The sequence below is a fragment of the Symphalangus syndactylus genome, chromosome 14 (assembly GCF_028878055.3).
Source record: "Symphalangus syndactylus isolate Jambi chromosome 14, NHGRI_mSymSyn1-v2.1_pri, whole genome shotgun sequence".
NCBI lineage: Eukaryota > Metazoa > Chordata > Mammalia > Primates > Hylobatidae > Symphalangus > Symphalangus syndactylus.
In genome coordinates this window covers 118792177-118810528 of record NC_072436.2, presented here as the reverse complement: position 1 = coordinate 118810528, position 18352 = coordinate 118792177, and the positions used below count along the sequence as shown (strand labels likewise).

The window sequence follows — 18352 nt, the reverse complement described above, 5'->3', positions numbered from 1 at the left end:
AAGAAGGGCGGAGAAGCCGTGGTCAAGTTAACGGCAGCTAAAACGCTCCCAGTCCATTTATTGGCCACATGAGGTGGTCGTCAAGGAACAAGTTAGAAGGTTATGACAGGAAGTAGTATAATAAATGCCCGGCAGTACGAGGGATTCAACGGAAGTGAACAAGGCACAAGAAAGAGGTCTGTGTTCAGGAAACAGGCCAGTCCCCACATGGAGCAGGTGACTCCTGTAAGCCTGTGAGGCTCAGGGTTGCCGTGTCTGGCTCTGGCCTGCTGGAGCCCACAGCCAGCTCAGTGGAGCTGAGCGTCCAGTTCGTACTTCTCGCAGAACTTGTCAGTGGAGCTGAGCGTCCAGTTCGTACTTCTCGCAGAACTTGTCAGTGAAGGGGATGCAGGTGAGGAACTCACACCACTCACAGCGGACAGGGTAGAAGTAGAAGAGGACCACCAGGCCGGCCAGGAGACCCAGGAAGACCACCTGAAAGATGATGATCTGGCAGCGTTTCCGGTACAGGTCGAACTTGCCAAAGCTGATGTAGGGCAAGAAGGCGAAGGAGAGGAAGAGGCCACTGATGAACCCCGAGATGTGGGCAAAGTTGTCAATCCAGGGCAGCAGCCCAAAGGTGAAGAGGAAGAGCACCACAGCCAGCAGCTTGAAGAAGGCACGCCAGGGCCGCGCCAGGATCTGCCAGCTCTGGAAGAGCTCCACGAAGAGGCAGGCCAGGATGCCGAACTGGGAGCCAGCGGGACCCACCTGGGGGATGGTTGGGGTAGCTATAAGGCAGTGGGGCTGGGCAGGCCCCCTGGACCCAAGGCCTCATCTTTCTGCCCCACTTCCCATGGCCCAGAGCACACAGACCTAGGATCCAACTGGAGATGCTCCCAGAGTCAGTACCCAATACGGACAGGCTCACAGCAGGCTGCAGGTGCACACGGGAGGACCCCCACCCTGAGGGCCAGCCTTACCTCTGCTCGGTACGGCAGGAAGATGGCACTGGCCAGGTTGCCAGTGACACCACTGAGCAGGTAGATGATGGCTATGCGGTGCCAGCCTGCCAGCTTCTCCAGGTCCCGCAGGACAGTCATCTGGAAGCAGATGGACACCAGGCAGTGCAGGATCCTGTAGTCAGTAGCAGGTGGGGGTCGGGAGACATTCAGCAGGGAAGTGACCTCTGTGCCACCCCCAGCCAGCCTATCCCGGGGACCCTGAGACCCCCCACCCGGCCCACAGTGTCACTTGCCCGGCGTGCAGGAAGAGGGATAGCCACAGGCGGTAGAACTGGTCAGGCACCTCGGGGTTGAGGAAAGGCAGGAGCCCACACACATCATCCATGCAGTGCACCTGCGCAGAGCAGCAGATCAGCATCACAGCAGCTGGGGGAGGGGAACGACGGACACTCGGGAGACCTACCTGAGAGCAGAGCGTGGCCTCCTCGTGGAAGTAGCCCCTCATGAAGTCACAGTACTCCCGGGAGGTGATCTCACACCTAGAAAGGCAGGCCAGGGTTCGGAGGCTGCTGCCTCGCAGAGGGGGATTGCTGGCATCCAGGGCAAGCTTCAGCCGCACCTACCCACCTTTGTTGGCCCCATGGAAGTCCAGACCCCCTCTAACCCCACACCCTTGGTATACTGGGTTATTTCAGGATTTAGTTAGGGAGAAGGCACCGCCCTAGGGCGATGCTCTGAGCCCAGAGACCAGCTGCACTTGCTGGCACGCACACGTACCTGCCCTTGGTGCCAATGCAGCAGGGCCGTCCTGTGATGACACAGTCCATGTGGGGATGGTTGGTGTGGTTCCCGGCGCTGTTTTTGGTGCAGATCTGGGTCACAAATGGGGACGAGCTGGGTCAGGGCCTCCCCCAACCTTTGGCCCCACACCATGTTTGGGGGTAGCGGCAAAGATGGGTGGGCTCATAAAGTAGAAAACGGTGTGGCTTCCTTGACTTCAAGCCACCACACTCTGAGTCTCTATCAAACTGGAATAATGTCACTTGACCTTTCAAGTCTCCATCTAGTTCTCTTGATCTACTTGCTCAGAGGGGCAGGCGCTGGTTGGTGGACAGGCTGTGCAAAGGCCAGGTGCACAGCATCTGAAAACGTGAGGTGGTCCCATGATGGGAATCTCTGGCATCACCAGTGGGTGGGGTGTGGCATTCTCCCCCGCATGACATGGAGGACTCCCTAACAACCCCCCACTGCAGCTCACCGGCCCCTCCCCACTGCAGCTCACCAGCCACCCCCTCCCCGCTGCAGCTCACCGGCCACCCCCTCCCCGCTGCAGCTCACCGGCCACCCCCTCCCCGCTGCAGCTCACCGGCCACCCCCTCCCCGCTGCAGCTCACCGACCTCCCCCTCCCCCGCTGCAGCTCACTGACCTCCCTCCCGCTGCAGCTCACCGACCTCCCCCCGCCGCAGCTCACCGGCCCCCACCCGCTGCAGCTCACCGGCCACTCCTCCCCCACTGCAGCTCACCGGCCACTCCTCCCCCCCTGCAGCTCACCGGCCACTCCCCACTGCAGCTCACCGCCCCCACCCGCTGCAGCTCACCGGCCACTTGGTGATGTCTTCTGGCCACTCGTGAGGGTCTTCCGAGGAGGGCTCATCACACACCCTGCAGAAGCCAAGTATGTGGTCAGACCCTGCTTCCAGCCCCTAGCATTGGCACCCTTCCAGCCGAGTCACCAAGAGCAGCCCCTACACCCTCTGCACCACAGCCCCCGGGGAAGGCGTGGACAAAGGCAGGTGAGAGAGCTGCCGGCAGGACTAACCTGGGATCCTGGTGGCAGACAGAGCCAAACTGTCTCGTGTGGCCCGCAAGCTCTGGGGCGCTGGGATGGATGGGCCACTTCACCCACACTGCCAGCGTGGACTGTGGGAGGGGGACACAGGGTCAGGTCCAGTTGGGTCAGGGCAGTGAGGGGCGCGCAGAGAGTCAGGAGCTGAAGGCAAAGCCACTGAGCTCTTCCCTCCGCTTCTACGAGTCACCCCCGCTCTTGAGATACACATGCATGTTGGAAAAGACTCTTACAAGGAGTTTGATGGCATAATTCCTGTTAGCTGAAAATCAGAAACAGCCTCTGTCTCCTAAATCAGGGAACTGGTATGGACTATGGCACTTCCATATAAGATGATGTGATGAAAGTATGGATGATTTTTTTTAAAAATTGCTTAGTGTAAAAGAGGCAAATACCACTCATGTAAGCTTTAAGACCCATGCTGGAAGAGTACCCCCCAATCAAAAGACCAAATCAGATGATGGTCTCTGGGGCGAGGAGCTGGAGATGGGGGAGGGTTAGGGTTAGGGTTAGGGTTAGAATAAATATGACAAGAAAGGCCTTGCACATAAGGACGGCGGGATGTGCCAGGAACGAGCGCGAAGGATCACTCTGCCGAGTCTATCTGAAGTCTGAAGGAAGGAGCGAACACGGGACAGACGAGGGTGGGAGTCCAGGGCGGGGAAACGCACCGAGCACTCCTCCTCCGAGGTCTGCACGCAGCCCGACCTGTCGTTGCGCACGCAGCAGGCGGAGTGCTTCTCGCGCTCGCGCGCTGAGCGAATGAAGCTGTGCACCTGCGGGTCCTGGCGCATACAAGGCGAAAACTTGGCGCCCAGGTGGATGAGGGCCTCCTGCGGGCCAGGGAGACGAGCAGCTGCAGTCCAGGCCTCCTGCCCGCCGGGCACCTCCAGGTCCCGCCCCCGCCGGCCCCGCCCCCAGCCCCGCCCTCACCGAGCTGGGCCCGATCCAGAAGTTCTCCTGCTGCACGTACTTGACGTTCTCGTAGACCCCGCGGTTCCGCAGCACCTGGGAGGTTGGGGAGCGGGATCAGACGGGCCCGACTCTGGCCCTCGCCTCCCAGAGCGGGTCGGGAGCGGGTCCAGTGCCCAGACTCCACTCATCTGGGCCCAGTGAAGGCACAGGGGCTCACCGAGTCCACCGTTTCATGCTGTGAGAAGCCCACGGGCGCGATGCCATAGATGCACACGGCTAGAATGGTGATGAGCGAGTGCACGAAGGTAAGCCAGTAGGTGAAGAAGGGCCTGCGGGGTGGAGCGTCAGCGGGGGCCTCATCCCCAACCCGGAGCCCCCACCCTCCCCCAGGAGCCTCCATCCCAACCCAGGCCTTGCCCGCCACGCCTACCTGTGGTCGTCCATGTCCTCGATCTGGCGCTTGACGAAGCTGTCGATGCGCTTGCGGTAGGTGCGGTTGGTGAGCCGTCCCACCATGCCCAGCCCATACGGCCGCTTCTCCCGGGCGAAGAGCTTGCGCACCGGCACCGCGATACGCTGGCCCCGCCGCGGCCCCGCGGTGCTCACCACCTCCTGTCGGAGCCGCACCTTGGGCTGCGGGGCTGCGGCGCCCTCCTTCTGCTTCCGCCAGCCTCGCTCCAAGGGCCTGGAGGGAGCCGGCGTTCACCTCCCGCTCCAGCCCCCCAGACTGCTGCCGTCCCTCCCCGGGGCACCAGGGCACCCTGTCTCTATCCTGGTGAAGATGCTGTGCAAGTCACCCGGCATCTGCCTTCTCCTTGCCAGCAAAAAAGCAACACTGCGCGCCTCCGGGGATGGCAGGGAGCTGGAACTGGGACCCGCTGAGTTCTGCAACTCAGCAAGTATCACCCTGTCACCTCCGCCTCCCCCCTGGATTCTGCCCAGCCCCTAGGCTCTAAGATTGCTGTCCCATTCCACAGGCAAGCCATGAGACTGAGGCCATGCCCAGCCCTGCATCTCCCACCCCTGGTGGCCAGTGAGTTCCCAGTCCCTGAGGCTACCCCTTCCATCGCCCACAGAGGTGAGTGCCGACACTCGCCCAGCTGTTCCTGGCGGGCCCCGGGGTCTCTCTCTGCCCCCCTTCCCTGCCTGCCGCACTCACAGCATCAAGTGGCTGCGCTCAAGCTCGCTGCGGTCCAGGGCCCCGCCGGTGAGGTCCGCCTGCTCCGGTGCCTTCTCCCAGTCCTTTAGCGCTGCCTCCGATGGGGACTCGAAAACTTCGTCCGGGTATGTGGACAGCTCTTCATGGAGGGTACCTTCCTGAGCAAACACATGAGGTCAGGCTGGACGCAGGGATGAAGGGAACGGGGGATGGGGGGACGCCCTGGGCACTTCTTACCCGGGCAAAGAAGGATGTGTCCAGCTCATCGGGGAAATCAGTTGTGTCCTCCTCCAGAAAGCTAGCTGGAGTGAAGCTTCGACGCTGTGCCCGGCGCAAGGTGCCATCCCTAACGGAGCGGCCCTGGGGACGGGGAAGTGAGCATGACACCCGGCTGCTGGCTCGGCCCCCAACCCCACCTTTGGCCCCTGCACCCACTTTCATCAGTGCTGCGGCCGCCCGGAAGCTCATCTTGGCCACCGACTCTCGCTTGCGCCGCCGCGGGAGCCGGTGGAAACCTGAGCGGGAGCTGGAGAAGGAGCAGAGGGAGGCAGCACCCGGCGTGACGGGAGTGTGTGGGGCACTCAGGCCTTCCGCAGTGTCATCTGCCACACGGAAGGCGCGGCCACGGGCCAGGGGGTCTATGATCTGGAGGAGGGGAGGAGATGCTGGAGTCAGGACCACGGGGGCTCCTAGCTCACCCAGATGCACAGAGGCCTTGCAAAGAGAGCGTGACTGCTGCTCCTGACTCCTCACGGGCCCCTGGACAGCTGTATGGGCACCACTCCCACCCTACAGCACCTAGAGGTCCTGCCTGGAATGCTCTCCCATCCAGACACTGGCCCCCTGGTGCAATCCCAAGGTACCCCTCCCCAGAGACTGTTTCAGGTGCCTTCACGAGCAGGCTGTCTGACTGCCCTTCCAGACCGTGAGCTCCCAGAGAGTCCCTTCTGCTCAGGCTGGCTGTGTCCGCAGCCCCAGCCCCTGGGAGCAGAAGGAGGGGCCTGCAGGAGGCAGCAACAGGCAGGCATACCTTCTGCATGCCCAGCTGGCATGGCCCCACGTAGAGTGGGGGTGGCGTCTCGGTGCTGGTCAGCGACACGTTGTCCTGGCTGGGCAGGTCCAGCTCCCGGAGGACCTGGGGCTTCAGCTTCCCGTAGCGCTGGCTGCAGTGACGGATGCTCTTGCGCTGCCATTTCTGGGTGCTGTCAGTGTCCTTGCTCACTCCAAACCAGTCAGCGGTCCCCCTGGCATGGCAGGGACTCAGCAAGGGGTGGCCAGATCGCCTCCTCCCAGGCAGGGGACTTCAAAGGCCCTCCTCTGGGGCAGCATGCCCTGATCCCAGCCTGTAGTCACTCCAGGGGCCAGGGTCTGGGTGCGCAAGGTCCAATAAGAGGATGAGTGGGTTCTAGCCACCCCCTGAACTGTTAGCCAACTCCAGGTTTCCACTAGACCACAGCTGGCAGGCCTTGCCTGGTTGAATGCTTCATAGAGGCCCTCACCCACCATCCCTGAGGGGCAGTTGAGGGGAGACACTGAGTCCAGAGACGTAGCTGAGAGCTCAACCCGAGAAAGCTTGGCCCCAGGACCCCACAGAGCTCAGACAGCAGGCGCTTACAGGCCCAGGCAGGCTGTCCACAGCACTTGGACATGCAAACAAAAACACTGCCAGCACCTGCCGTTAGGAGCCCCAGGGAATGCCAACCACGCTGGCAGCTCCCAAGAGGCCACATGCCAAGCACATGCCAGAAAACACCAACACATTCATGACCTGTATGAGATACCTGAGCAGGGACCGAGAGAGAGACTGGCGCTGTGGGAAGGCCCTGCGGGCAGTCCGGGGACCCCAGAGGGGTAGAGTGTGGACACGCCCGAAGCGTACTTGTCGGCTGCTAAGAGGCCAGAGCATCCGGGTGGTGGAGACAGAGAAGGAGAGAGTGAGTGCTGAAGAGAAGGGAGTGGAGCAGGGTAGTGGGGTGGGAGCGGTCAGTCTCTAGAACAGGAGGAGGGCAAGGGGATGTGGGGACCAACATGGAGGAGGAAGCTGAAACAGGAGGGCCCTTGTTCTCATCCCCATCCTCAGTGTACCTGCCTCTGCCCCACCAGCCCCCAGCTCCCACCCCATGGAGCAGCTGGGCAGTGTTGGTACCTGCGGATGGTCTGTGTGATGGACGTCTGGCGCTGCAGCACCGGCCGCCGGAGCTCATGGTGGGGCGAAGAGATGTGGGCTGTCTCGGCTGGCATACTCACGCTCCTCAGGAAAGCCTGTCGCCTCAGGGGCTGGGCAACAGGGTCATGGTGAGGATACTGGACAGGGGGCACCCACAGTCCCTGCAGGCCAGGGCCTACCTGCAGGAAGCTGGGTTCTTCCACTGTCGGGGGCACCGCAGAGGGAATGTCCAGCTTCAGCCAGGGTGGCTTCTTGCGCTGCAGGCTGCTCGTGCTGTCCCTGCGGGCCTCACTCATGGTTCCTGGCGGAGCAAGGCAGGCCTGCGGGGCACGGTGTGTTATTCAGTAATGACAACGCTGACATCTGAAGATTCATTGCACCCAGACCCGGGAGGAGGGAGAAGCAGTGATAAGCCCAACCGTGGTGCTCATGTCCCCCACTGTCAGAGCACTACTATGTGCTCAGCACTGACTTTCTCTGTGCCTGCCTTGTTCATCCCAACAGACAGTGCTGGGCACATCCTAGGTCCTCAGACAACATAAGTCCATGGGACAACTATCTTAGCACACACTACGATCAGGATACTGCTCCAGGTGCTTGAGGCACATTGGTGGAGAAACGAGACAAAATCCCTGCCCTCCTGGAGCTTACAGCCTAGACAATAAACTTTTTAAATAAGTGAATGTACTGGTTAAAAGATGCTAAGTATGATGGGGGGGAAAAAAGCAAACTAGGGTTGCTTGACAGGAGGCAGTGAGGCCTCCCTGTGAAGTGACATCTGAGCAAAGGCTTGAAGGAGGGGAGAAAGCACAGCTGGGGTTGCAGGAGTTTGCACACACACAGGACAGCCGATGTGAGGTCTTAGTGACATGAGGCTCACCCTAGTCTGTGCCCAGGGCAAATCTCAGACCTGTCTTACCCAGGCCTCACCCTCTTACCCACCAAGACTTCCACTCCAGGGACAAAGGGCCCACTATGCACATGACAGCCTGTAAGGGGTGTGTGATCGGTCCACTGCATAGAGTCACCACATTCATGAAAGAGGGTGACAGAGCAGCAGCTGGTGGCCCCAAGGCTCCTGTGCACAAATGACTTTCCAGAAACCACCTGGGCGCAGACACCATAGTGACCACCAGGTGGCGCCACGTGCCCAGAAACAGCAGTGAGGCGGCTCGGTGCCGGGGCTGCGGGGCATCGCATGGTTGGCTCTACTGTGAGCATCCCAGGCACAGGGCCAGGGCCCAGGGGAAGGGCCCAGAGCAGACAGGCAGGGTTCGATTCTGGCCACCACTGCCTGGCCCTGTGACTGTGACTCCATTTCCCCCTTACACCTTCCTGGCAGACCTGCAGCTGTTCCCAACCAAGGGGGACCACACGGCAATTCCAGTGGAGACTCAAATTGAGAAGGGCCCCTGAGCATGACACGAGACAGATAGTGGGGGGCTGGCCAGAGCTTCCTGAAGCAATTTTGGACAGAAAACCCCAAATTCCTCAGCCTCTTTAAAGAGCTGCAACCTCAGGCCGGGCGCGGTGGCTCACGCCTGTAATCCCAGCACTTTGGGAGACCAAGGCGGGCGGATCACGAGGTCAGGAGATCAAGACCATCCTGGCTAACGCGGTGAAACCCCGTCTCTACTAAAAATACAAAAAAATTAGCCGGGTGTGGTGGTGGGCGCCTGTAGTCCCAGCTACTCAGGAGGCTGAGGCAGGAGAATGGCGTCAACCCAGGAGGTGGAGCTTGCAGTGAGCCGAGATCGCGCCACTGCACTCCAGCCTGGGCGACAGAGCGAGACTCCATCTCAAAGAAAAAACAAAACGAAACAACAAAAAAAGGGCTGCCGCCTCCGACAGACTCAGAGCCGCAGGGTCTGCAACCCGCCCACTAAGGGCCCAGAAATGGCTTTCACTCATAGGTCTCCCTCTCAGCTGCTTGGAGGAAAGCCCCACCTATGCTGTACAAATAGGGAAACTGAGGCCAGGAAACACAGGCTTGCCTTGCTCAAGGTCATATATGGAGGGCAGCACAATTAGAGACAGCCTAGGGTGCTGCTCACAGCTCCTAATGGTCTTATGCCAGCCAGGGACGGGCCTGGGACAGAGCTCATGGCTTCTTCCGACCCTGTACTACCAGGGAAAGGCTGGGAATGCTGCTCACAGCCCCTACTGGTCCTACATGTACCAGAACAGATACAGGTGGGTGGGGGTCCTTCAGGGATGCCTTCTGCTGGCTCTTACCCCACCCCTCACGCTCCAGCCCCTTATCTGAGCTGACTGTGCACTTCAGGTCCCAGGTGAGAGTTGGGGGGCAAAGCTTTGGGGCACCCCCCAGGCATGGTGCCCAGGGGTTGTTCCATCCACATGGCCCCCTAAGGCTGAGTTCCTGTCCCCGGCCCATACTTGGCCTGGAATCAGGGGCAAGAGCCAAGAGTGGCAGCTTGCCTCCACATCACTGGGAAATCCCTCCAGGGCCCCTCGCCCATGCAGAGCCCCAGAGTGCAACAGGGTCGGACAGGAAGGCATCCTAACTGAGAACTGGGTGGGTCAAGGTCCCTCTGGGAACTGCACCAGGAGACCCCTCTGCATCTGACTCGTGGCCCAAACCCAGCCCAGACCTGCGTGTCCTGAATACGGCCCAGCCACAGTGTGAAGGGGTCACAACTCAATTTCCTCATCGTCCCCCAGCCCTCCCTCCACAGGGCATATGGACTGCAGCAAGATCACCCTGCTGGTAAGGAAAAGCCAGGAGGGGCCACCTCTGAGTCTCAGACACTCAGGGTGGAATTTCAGACAGCGTCAGGCACGTTGGGAAGGCAGGTGGTGCTCGGCAAGGGGCTTCCGGAACCCACAGTGCTGGGACAGCATTCTGAGTACACTCCCAGCATGTTCTCACCCAGAAAATGGACGAATGCTCTTAGTGAGGCCATTATGGGGGCCAGAGAGGAGCAGGACCCAGAGCAGAGACTGGGGCCACTGCCAGGAATCAGCAGGCTGAATCCAGGGGGCAGCCTCTCCAGGAGTCTCCACCTGTGCCCAGCGGCACTAGGCGACGTCCAGCTGGTTCTTCACTCAGGAGTGTGCGAGACCTTTGCCAGCTGATGGGCTCACACACATCCATGACTTCCATGGCTCCTGCTCTCCGCTGCTCCTCACACCTGACTCCCTCCCATCTCAGAGCCCTGCAAATGCGCTCTGCCCAACCTCCCCTGTGCTGGAGGACCTGCAGCCTCAGGCTGCCCTACTCCCCAAAGGTGGTCCTCGGCCTGGATCCCCTGGCACAGCACAAGACAAGAGTTCGTCCACATATGTATGGGCCACTGTCCTGTCACTGCTGGCTCCACAGTGCTCAGGACTGGCCTGCTCTGAAGCCACCGCTGGGTAAACACTGATCACTGAAGAACGCAGGCCATCGGGTCCCTAATCTGGGGTAATGGAGGATTCCTCAAGATGACCCCTCAACTGGGTCTGGGAAGAGGGGCTGTCTAGCATGAGGGGGTACAAGCGGGAACAGTTAGGGGGTGAGAAGAGCTGAGAGCTGTGAGCGTGTACGGGGAACCTGACCTCCCCAGTACTGTCTCAGCCGGGGACCACAGTCGGCCCCAGGAGACAGTAGAGTGCTCAGCTCATGAGGGAGGCACCAGCCACCATGACTGTACATCCAGGTCTCCTGGGGCTCCCACCTCCACAAAAACCCCTGCTGCTAGGAGTACAGGCAGGAGGGGACCTGAGAACCCACAGTTACAGGTCCTGTGGGTGGGCAGTGCTGGGTGTTCCGGGCTGCCCCACCCCTGTGTGCCTAGATCCCCATCTGGGCCTCAAGTGGGTGGGATTCCAAAGGAAGAGCCGGAGTAGGCGTGGGGAGGGGCAGGCCCAGGACAAAGAGTCTGGCCAGGGAGCAGCACATTGCTCTCCCAGAGACAGTGGCTCAGTGTCCAGGCCTTCCCCAGGCGCACAGTGGGCTCTTGTTCCCAGAAAGCCCCTTGGGGGATCCAAACAGTGTCTCCCCCACCCCACTGACCCCTCAGTGTATGGGGAAACCGTGGCCCATGGAAGGCCTGACTGCCTGGGGTCACACAGCATCTGAGTCACTGCAGCAGCATCACAGCTGCCAGCCCAGGCCCAGCCCCATCAGGAGACACCCAAAGCCACAGTGCATCCCAGGACCAGCTGGGGGGATGCGGGCCGGACTCTCGATGAGGCTGAGGGACGAGCAGGGTCAAGGGAGCCACTGGCGCCAGGCACGCTGAAGCCCACTCTGGCTGCCTGCAGAGCCTGCTGTGGAAGGGCTGGGTGGGGGATGGTGGAGAGTCCTGTTAACTCAGGTTTCTGCTTTGGGGATGTCTGGGCACCTATCAAGCTAGCCGTGTGCACAGGTGCAGGGAGAGCCAGAAAGCAGGAGCCAATGGAGGGAGGCCACTGGGGACAGCCCAGGCTGATGCTCCGGCCCCATGTGTCTCCACCACCTACAACCCTAAGCAAGCCTCAGCTTTCCCATCCGGAAATCAGGGGTCACAGCAGTGCCTGGCACAAGAGGCAGCGGCTGACTCCATCACAGAGTGGTGCAGCCTGTGGGTACTTGGCACTCTCTGGGGGCAGGAGCTGGGGGGTGAAAGGGCCCTAAAGCATATGCAACAAGGGGGCAGCCCCGGGGACACCTGGGGACAGGACCCTCCAAAGGTGTCGAGTTTGGGAAGAGACTAGAGAGAAGCTCTGGCCAGTCCAGGCACAGACAGTGGCCACAGCCAGTGTAGAGTGCACCCTCAGGTGTGAGCAGCAGCCACTGCCGTGCTCAGGCCTGCCCTGCACTCACAGGACCATGCTGGCAGGGACAACTGGCAGCAGAGTTGACTGCCAACCCCGGGGCCAGAACCATCAAGCCTGGACTCGGCTCCTCCCAGGGAACCGCCTGCTGCTGAGGTCAGCTGGAGCAAGGGGTCTCACCCCGGGACACCTGCCCAGACGTGTCCTCAGCTCACCCGAGTCTCATCCCAGGGGAGGTGGCTCCTCCAGCATCCCCACCCACATGCTGCTCTCTGACCCTCAGGCTCCTGTTTGACTCCTAATCTGAAGCTCAACCCTAGATCTCCCTTGAGAAGGGGGTCACCAGCTGTCTGGCAGCCTCGCATCCAGGTCTTCTGGATTAATGAAGGGAAAGTCACCTGGCCTGTCTGCCTTGTCTATTAATGGCATCATGCTCAGAATGATATTTGCTAGGCCCTTTGCAAACCCCAAAGTGCTCTTCAACCCTCCCAGTGAAGCCTCTTCTTTTCTGTGGAAGAAATGAGGTTCTGGGTGGAGCAGGGCAGGCCTGAGACCCTTGCAGGTTCTCTCCAGGTCCCCAGCAGGACAGACTAGCGCCCTGCCTTCCCTCCTCACCCTAGACAAGTAGACAGAACAAGAGGTTCCCTGCTACAGGCCATCTGTGAGGGAGGCCGCCCTAGGGCCTGGAGACACAGGAATCCCTGAGGACCTGACCTAGGAGGGTAGTACACAAAGGGGCCAGCACTGGGTGGGGGGCACTGCCCCATGGCTCAGCTAGCAAATGTGGCACAGGGGTCACCAGAGCTAAACCCCTGACTCTGTTGGGTCTGACGGGCTGACATGGCAGACACACCCAGGAATCAGGGGACACCAAGTGCAGGTCAGGGCACCTGTCCAGGCCACACAGTCAGAAAGCAGATGGCAGCAAGGACTTAGCTACACTAGATTCTGGGTGTAAACTGCCTGGTAAGCTGGTCACTTCTAGTCCCCAGTCTGGAGTCTAGCTGGGTCTCAGGAGTTAGGCAAAGACACCCTCCCCAGGCTGGAGGTGGCAGAGGCCCCACAGCCCCTGCACACGTCTGGCCAGAGGACAGATGGGCAGCCCAGTCACCAGTCAGAGCCCTCCAGAGGTGTCCCTGACTGACCCTACACACATGCTCCCGGATGCCCAGAAACCCTTGGGCTCAGCAACCCCGCAACCCCCTCCCAGGACCACCAGAAGCAGGGTAGGACTGGAGAGGCCACAGGAGGGAAACCAAGTCAGAGTAGAAATGGCTTCGGTCCTCAGGAGCCTGGCTCAGCTTCCTCAAACCAGATCCTGACTGAACACACCGGTCTGTCTAACCCCTGGGAGGGGTGCTCTGTATCCATCTTACAGATAAGGAAACTGAGGCTCAGAGAAGCCCATCACTGCGGAAGGTCCCAGAGCCTATAAAGGAGCTCAAAGCCTTGGGCCAGGTCTGCCCAGGAGCTGTGGTAGAAGGGACCCTGTCTGCAGACCCCCAGGAGACAAGGCAGACCACCAGGGTTCTTCAGCCTTGTGGCTGTGGACGGCTGTCAGACCCCTCTAAGACCCCTTGCCATCTGCTCCATCAGGGGCATCTCAGTTGAAGAAGGAAGGAGTCACCCCCAAAATCGTCCAACTCAGACAACAGGCTGAAGCCAAGGAATCCGATCATTGGGCAAAATGTGATCCTGGCACAGACACTGAGGTGGGGGAACGGAAGCCGGTGTGGCGGAGGCCCTCACAGCGGAGAGCAACTGGGGGTGCCCTGGGCAGGGACTGTAGCTGGGAAGATCCTAGGGGAGGGCCTGATGGTCCCTGAAAGGCAGGGGAGACCTGGGCGACTCCCCCTAAACCAAGAGCGCCCCCTAGAAAGTCAGCTCCCCAAGGTGGGGACCGGCCAGCTCATGAGGGGTGCTGGTTGAGGGGCCTGCTTGTGCAGTGGAGGCCACCCAGCCAGTGAAGGCTACTTGGAAGGGCTGGAAAAGGGTCTGAGGCCCAGTGCCTTCAATCTGGGACCACCAGACTCCCGTGCACTCCATTTGCCCCTGCCCCATTCTCAGGAAAAGGGGCCCAGCTTGCCCAGAATGACCCCTGGTGGCAGGGGGCTCCGCCTCAGGGACCCCTTGAGCCCCAGCCAGCTGCTTGGTCCCCAGCTTCCGCCCAGCCTTGGGGTGGGGGCTAGGAGGTTGCGGTTGGCTCCACAGGGGTGGGGAGAACCCAGCCTGGGACTGCCCAGGCATCTAGCTGGGTCAAACCTGAAAAGCCAGTTTCATCCTTGAATCTTCTCCCAGTATCCAACAGGAAGTCCCGTTGGCGGGTGGGAGTTCCCAGGACAGGAGTAGGGCCTCCAGACCTAGGCCCCACCCACCCGGACAGACACACATTCACCATCTCAAGCGGCACACACAGAAGAAACTCGTCAGGACCACTTGGGTTGGAAGCAGGCCTTGGGGGGCCAGGGAAGATCCCCTGCCCATTCCCCATCCAGCCCCACAAACATGCCCCCAGCATGGCAGACAACCAGGCCCTCTGCCAACGCCCCGAGCATCTGGGGTCTGGCTGTCACCCCGGCTGGGAGAAGGCCTGTCCCCGTTGGCCTCTGCGCACAGAGTGAGAGTATGTTTTTAGGAGTCGCTCCCAGCCCACCCTGGAGCTTCGATGTTTACAGATGGGGGAGTCGGTGTCGTGGGGCAGAAGGTGGAGTCAGTCCCCCACCCCGAGCTCCACGGTTCCTGCTATTCCTATCGGTGAGGGCAGCTGGGACAGGGACCATCCCGCCCTGAGCTGGAGTTTCAACTTGGAGACACCACCCACCGGTGGTGTCCGGGAAGGAAAATGCAGTGGGGGGAGTTTAGAGGAACCTGGGGCACCCCCGGACTCTAGCCTCCCGTTCCTGGGACCCTCAGCTGTTGGGCGGGGGCTGGAGCCGAGCTGTCCGGCCCGGCCAGGCCGCTGGGACTGCTAATCCGGCCACGGGCTATTTTTGCGGCGCGCCGGGCTAGGAATCCGGGGCTGGGCCGCCTCTGCGGGCGACTCGGGAAACTCCAGGAAGAAAACTCCGGCCGCCCCAGCGGGGCGTCGCCGCGATCCCTCCCCAGCCCCGGCCCCGACACCGGCCCCGACACGGCCCCGGCCGCTCTGAGCAGCTCCGGCCACGGGGTGCTGAGGACTCGCCCCGCGCTCGGCGGACGCAGCCCCGGAACCCGCCCGCCCCCGGAGCCCTGCGCTCCCGGCCGCGCTCACTCACTGCCGCCGCCGGGGGTCTTTGGGGGGTCCTGAGGGCGCCGGGGAGGTGGGGCTGCCGCCGCTGGCCGGGAGGGCCGAGTCCCCGCCCGCCCGCCGGTCCGGCCCGCCCGGGAATACCATGGAGCGAGGGGCGTGCGCGCCGGGGGCGGGCCCGGCCGGAGGGGGCGGTCGCGCTGACTCAGAGCTCAGGAATGCGCGCCGCCCGCCTGCCCGGCCCAAGTCACCTCCTCCCGGAAGGCCGCTGGGCTCCCTTCTCCCCAGTGTCCGCCCGCGGGGACACCTGGGGCTGGGGTCTCCAGCTCCTTGGCCCGACAGAGGGCCTGGTGGGAGCTGATGTGGGCAGCATCAGCTCTGGGCGGCTCCGCCTCTCCCTGGCTCCAGATTGAGGCCTGACCTGTCCTGCCCTGATTTGTGCTGAGAAGAGGGGGAGTGAGGAGGGAGGGCAGGTACGGGGTAAAGGGTGGAGGATGAGTGTGTATCCCTGGCTCCCCTAAACCCGACCTCCTCCAGAGGCCCACACTGACAAGTCCTGTAACCCACACTCACCCAATCCCACTGAGCACTCACATTCCCTCACATACATTCATGTGCACCAATCACTCACAATCATACACACACGTCCCCACATTCTTCCACTTCATGCGTTCATTCGCCTACACATGCACATGCTCACATGCACCCACCTACTCACGTACATCTTTCATGGGTACATACTCGTGCACACACACAAGTGTACACACTGATGCACACACTCAGTTCAGGACCACAGTAATCACCCCTCCCCCCCGCCCTGTGCCCCTACCCGCAGAAGCCCTGCTCCACCAGCAGGCACTCAGGCCAGGCTGCACCGGCCCCACCTGAAGCCACTCAGCAGAGGCAGCGCAGTGTCTGGTGTCCACTCTGGGCTCTTCTCACTGTCTCAGAACTCAGCGGCCACCTCGGGGTGGGCTCATATCCCTGCACAATCTGGGCTGGACTCAAAATGGCCCTCTGCTTTCAGCTGGGGCTGCTGGTGAGAGTTTCCCAGCATTTCTCTCCTGACACTGGGTGGGCTGACCCATCCCAGGGCACATCCCAGGGTGGGGGACAGGGGTGCCAACAGCAGGGTACAGGCAGGGTTGTCCAGGAGCTCTGAGTGGTGGGGGGCCAAGGCTTCCTCGGGATAGAGGGTGCAGGGATCCCTTCGTCCCATGGGTCCCTAAGGACTCCTCTACAGGGTGCCCCTTCAGCCCTCGGACAAATGTGTCTTCAGGCCCTGTGCTGGTCACAAGGCTGCTGCTGCTTCAGTGCCATCCTCTGGGTCTGGGTGGCACCAGCCCTCTCCAAACTGAGCTGTTGCACTGAGGGCCCAACGCAGACAATGGCCTGGTCCTTGGCTACACAGAAAAGGGGACGCTTTGAACTAAAGGTGCTGGTACACTTACCGGTAGATCCCAGAGCCTGGGCAAGATTCCTCTGCCCATATCCTCGTCCATGCCACGGGACAGGGCGGTGCCTGCACATAGTGGGTCCTCTCTGAACACAAGCAATATCAACACAATTTTCATGTAGAAGGAAACAATGAGAGCTTTGGAGCGGGTGGAGGGGAACTCCACCAGGGGATGACTGCCAGTGCATCACGGACACTCGGTGAGAGGGAGCCTGCCCCGGTGCCAACACTCAGTGCTCCTGTAGCCTGCACGTGCCACCCCTCCCATGCCAGGCTCACAGCCAGAGACAGGACAGTCTCCATGCTTAGCATTATTGACCCCGCCAGGGATAAGCAAGCCCTATCGGGCCTGGATGCCCAGACTAGGCTGGCAGGGCCAGAAGTGGTGCCCTGCCTGCAAAGCTGGGGACTGGGCTTGCCTCCAAAGCATGCCACAGCTGGGCATCTGGTGTCAGCAGGTCTCCTCCTGTAGTGGACTCTGTCAGACCCCACCCAGACCCGCTCTAAGCCCCAGACACTCATCAGCAGCTGCCAGGAGCACCAGCCACAGCTGGCTCGGAGCTGAAACACCCCGCACCCAGGAGTCACCTTCAGTGGGGAGCATGCCCCACTCTGCCTCTGCAGGCAAATCCCCAGCTCAGAGCCTGTGTCCAGGAATCCCCAGGCTCTCAGCCCACCCTGGCCTCCTGAGTGAGGTCATCAGAAGGATGATCAGAGGGGGGTCGATACACGTGTGCTCAGTGTCAGGCCTCTGAGCCCAAGCCTGTACATATACATCCAGATGAAGCAAGTAAAGAATCACGAAAGAAATGAAAATGGCCGGTTCCTGCCTTAAATGATGACATTACCTTGTGAAATTCCTTCTCCTGGCTCAGAAGCTCCCCCACTGAGCACCTTGTGACCCCCACTCCTGCCCTTTGACTGTTAATTTTCCACTGCCTACCCAAATCCTATAAAATGGCCCCACCCCATCTCCCTTCGCTCTCTTTTCGGACTCAGCCCGCCTGCACCCAGGTGAAATAAACAGTCTTGTTGCTCACACAAAGCCTGTTTGGTGGTCTCTTCACACGGACGCGCATGAAACTCAGGACGGTACCCAGTCCACATGGACAAGTGTGTGCACACATGTGTGCTCTGCCTCATGCCTGCTCTGCTACTCTCTGTTCTGGTGGAGGAGCCCCTATACGGAAACCCAGCTCCCAGCCCCTCTCTTCCCGCCTCATGCACCCTGGAGAAATGGAAATCAGCTGCAGTTGCCCAGCACTCCTGGGGCTGGTGGGTAGGTGTCTGAGAATGGGTGGGTGTCTAGACCAACCCCAGGGTTTGTGGACCTCACACCAGGACAAGAGGGAATGGGAGCCCTGACCAGTAAGAGGAGTGTTCCCAACAGCTACCCCAGAATCCTCAGCTCAGCTTCCAGGCCACAAGTAATCACCCAAGGGGTCAGACCCTGGGCTTCGGAGAGTCCCCAGAAGGATCAGAAGAAACCGCCTGGGGAGCAGGGCTCCAGGGATGGGCCCATGACCAGCTCCTGGCTATTTGGGGAAGAGGCAGAATTGGGCCAGGCCAGCCAGTGGCCTGAAGTCATAGGCTATTTCTGAGGCAGCTGCCCCCTCCCCATATCCCAGGGTTTGGCAAGGGGTTCCCATAAGCACCTGGGCCCAGGGCCTGGCAGCACAGCCCCAGGCAGGGAGGATGTAGCTCACACACACCCAACCTCGGCCTGCCCAGTGGCTGCCTTCTCTGCCCAAGGAAGCTTTGACCCTCCAGGGCTCACCAGACACAGACGGCCGTGGAGACCAGTCAAGAGGCCAGCAGCCACCCTGCTGGGAAGCTGCCAGCTCAAAGCTATGTAGAGGAGCCCATGGGCTCTGACCTGA

General features: G+C 61.0%; 1 protein-coding gene across 7 annotated transcripts; it reads right to left on the bottom strand.

Moving 5' to 3' along the window:
- Positions 1-22: 22 nt before the first annotated feature.
- On the bottom strand, positions 23-15786 carry RHBDF1 (rhomboid 5 homolog 1). Of its 7 annotated transcripts, XM_055241633.2 has the most exons (18): positions 15045-15299; positions 7212-7352; positions 7012-7142; positions 5896-6109; positions 5301-5510; positions 5103-5225; positions 4866-5023; positions 4137-4391; positions 3924-4035; positions 3725-3799; positions 3463-3624; positions 2765-2865; positions 2544-2607; positions 1722-1816; positions 1408-1483; positions 1238-1338; positions 963-1116; positions 23-750 (listed from the first exon to the last, which is right to left on the bottom strand). In XM_055241633.2, the coding sequence occupies exons 2-18, from the start codon at positions 7326-7328 to the stop codon at positions 331-333; spliced, it is 2568 nt and encodes an 855-aa protein (XP_055097608.1). In that variant the 5' UTR covers positions 7329-7352; positions 15045-15299; the 3' UTR covers positions 23-330. The 7 variants fall into 7 exon arrangements, with proteins under 7 accessions (XP_055097608.1, XP_055097607.1, XP_055097604.1 ...); XM_055241632.2 differs by lacking the exon at positions 15045-15299 and having other exon boundaries at positions 7212-8208; XM_055241629.2 differs by having other exon boundaries at positions 1238-1483; positions 7012-7352; positions 15045-15786.
- Between the last annotated feature and the right edge of the window lie 2566 nt (positions 15787-18352).

Coding starts and splice junctions, on each gene's coding strand:
- RHBDF1 (XM_055241629.2), bottom strand. CDS start 7,328: ATGAGTGAGGCCCGCAGGGACAGCACGAGCAGCCTGCAGCGCAAGAAG. Junction 3,625..3,724: donor TCTGGATCGGGCCCAGCTCG/GTGAGGGCGGGG, acceptor CCTGGCCCGCAG/GAGGCCCTCATCCACCTGGG. Junction 1,117..1,237: donor TCCCTCTTCCTGCACGCCGG/GCAAGTGACACT, acceptor TACTGACTACAG/GATCCTGCACTGCCTGGTGT.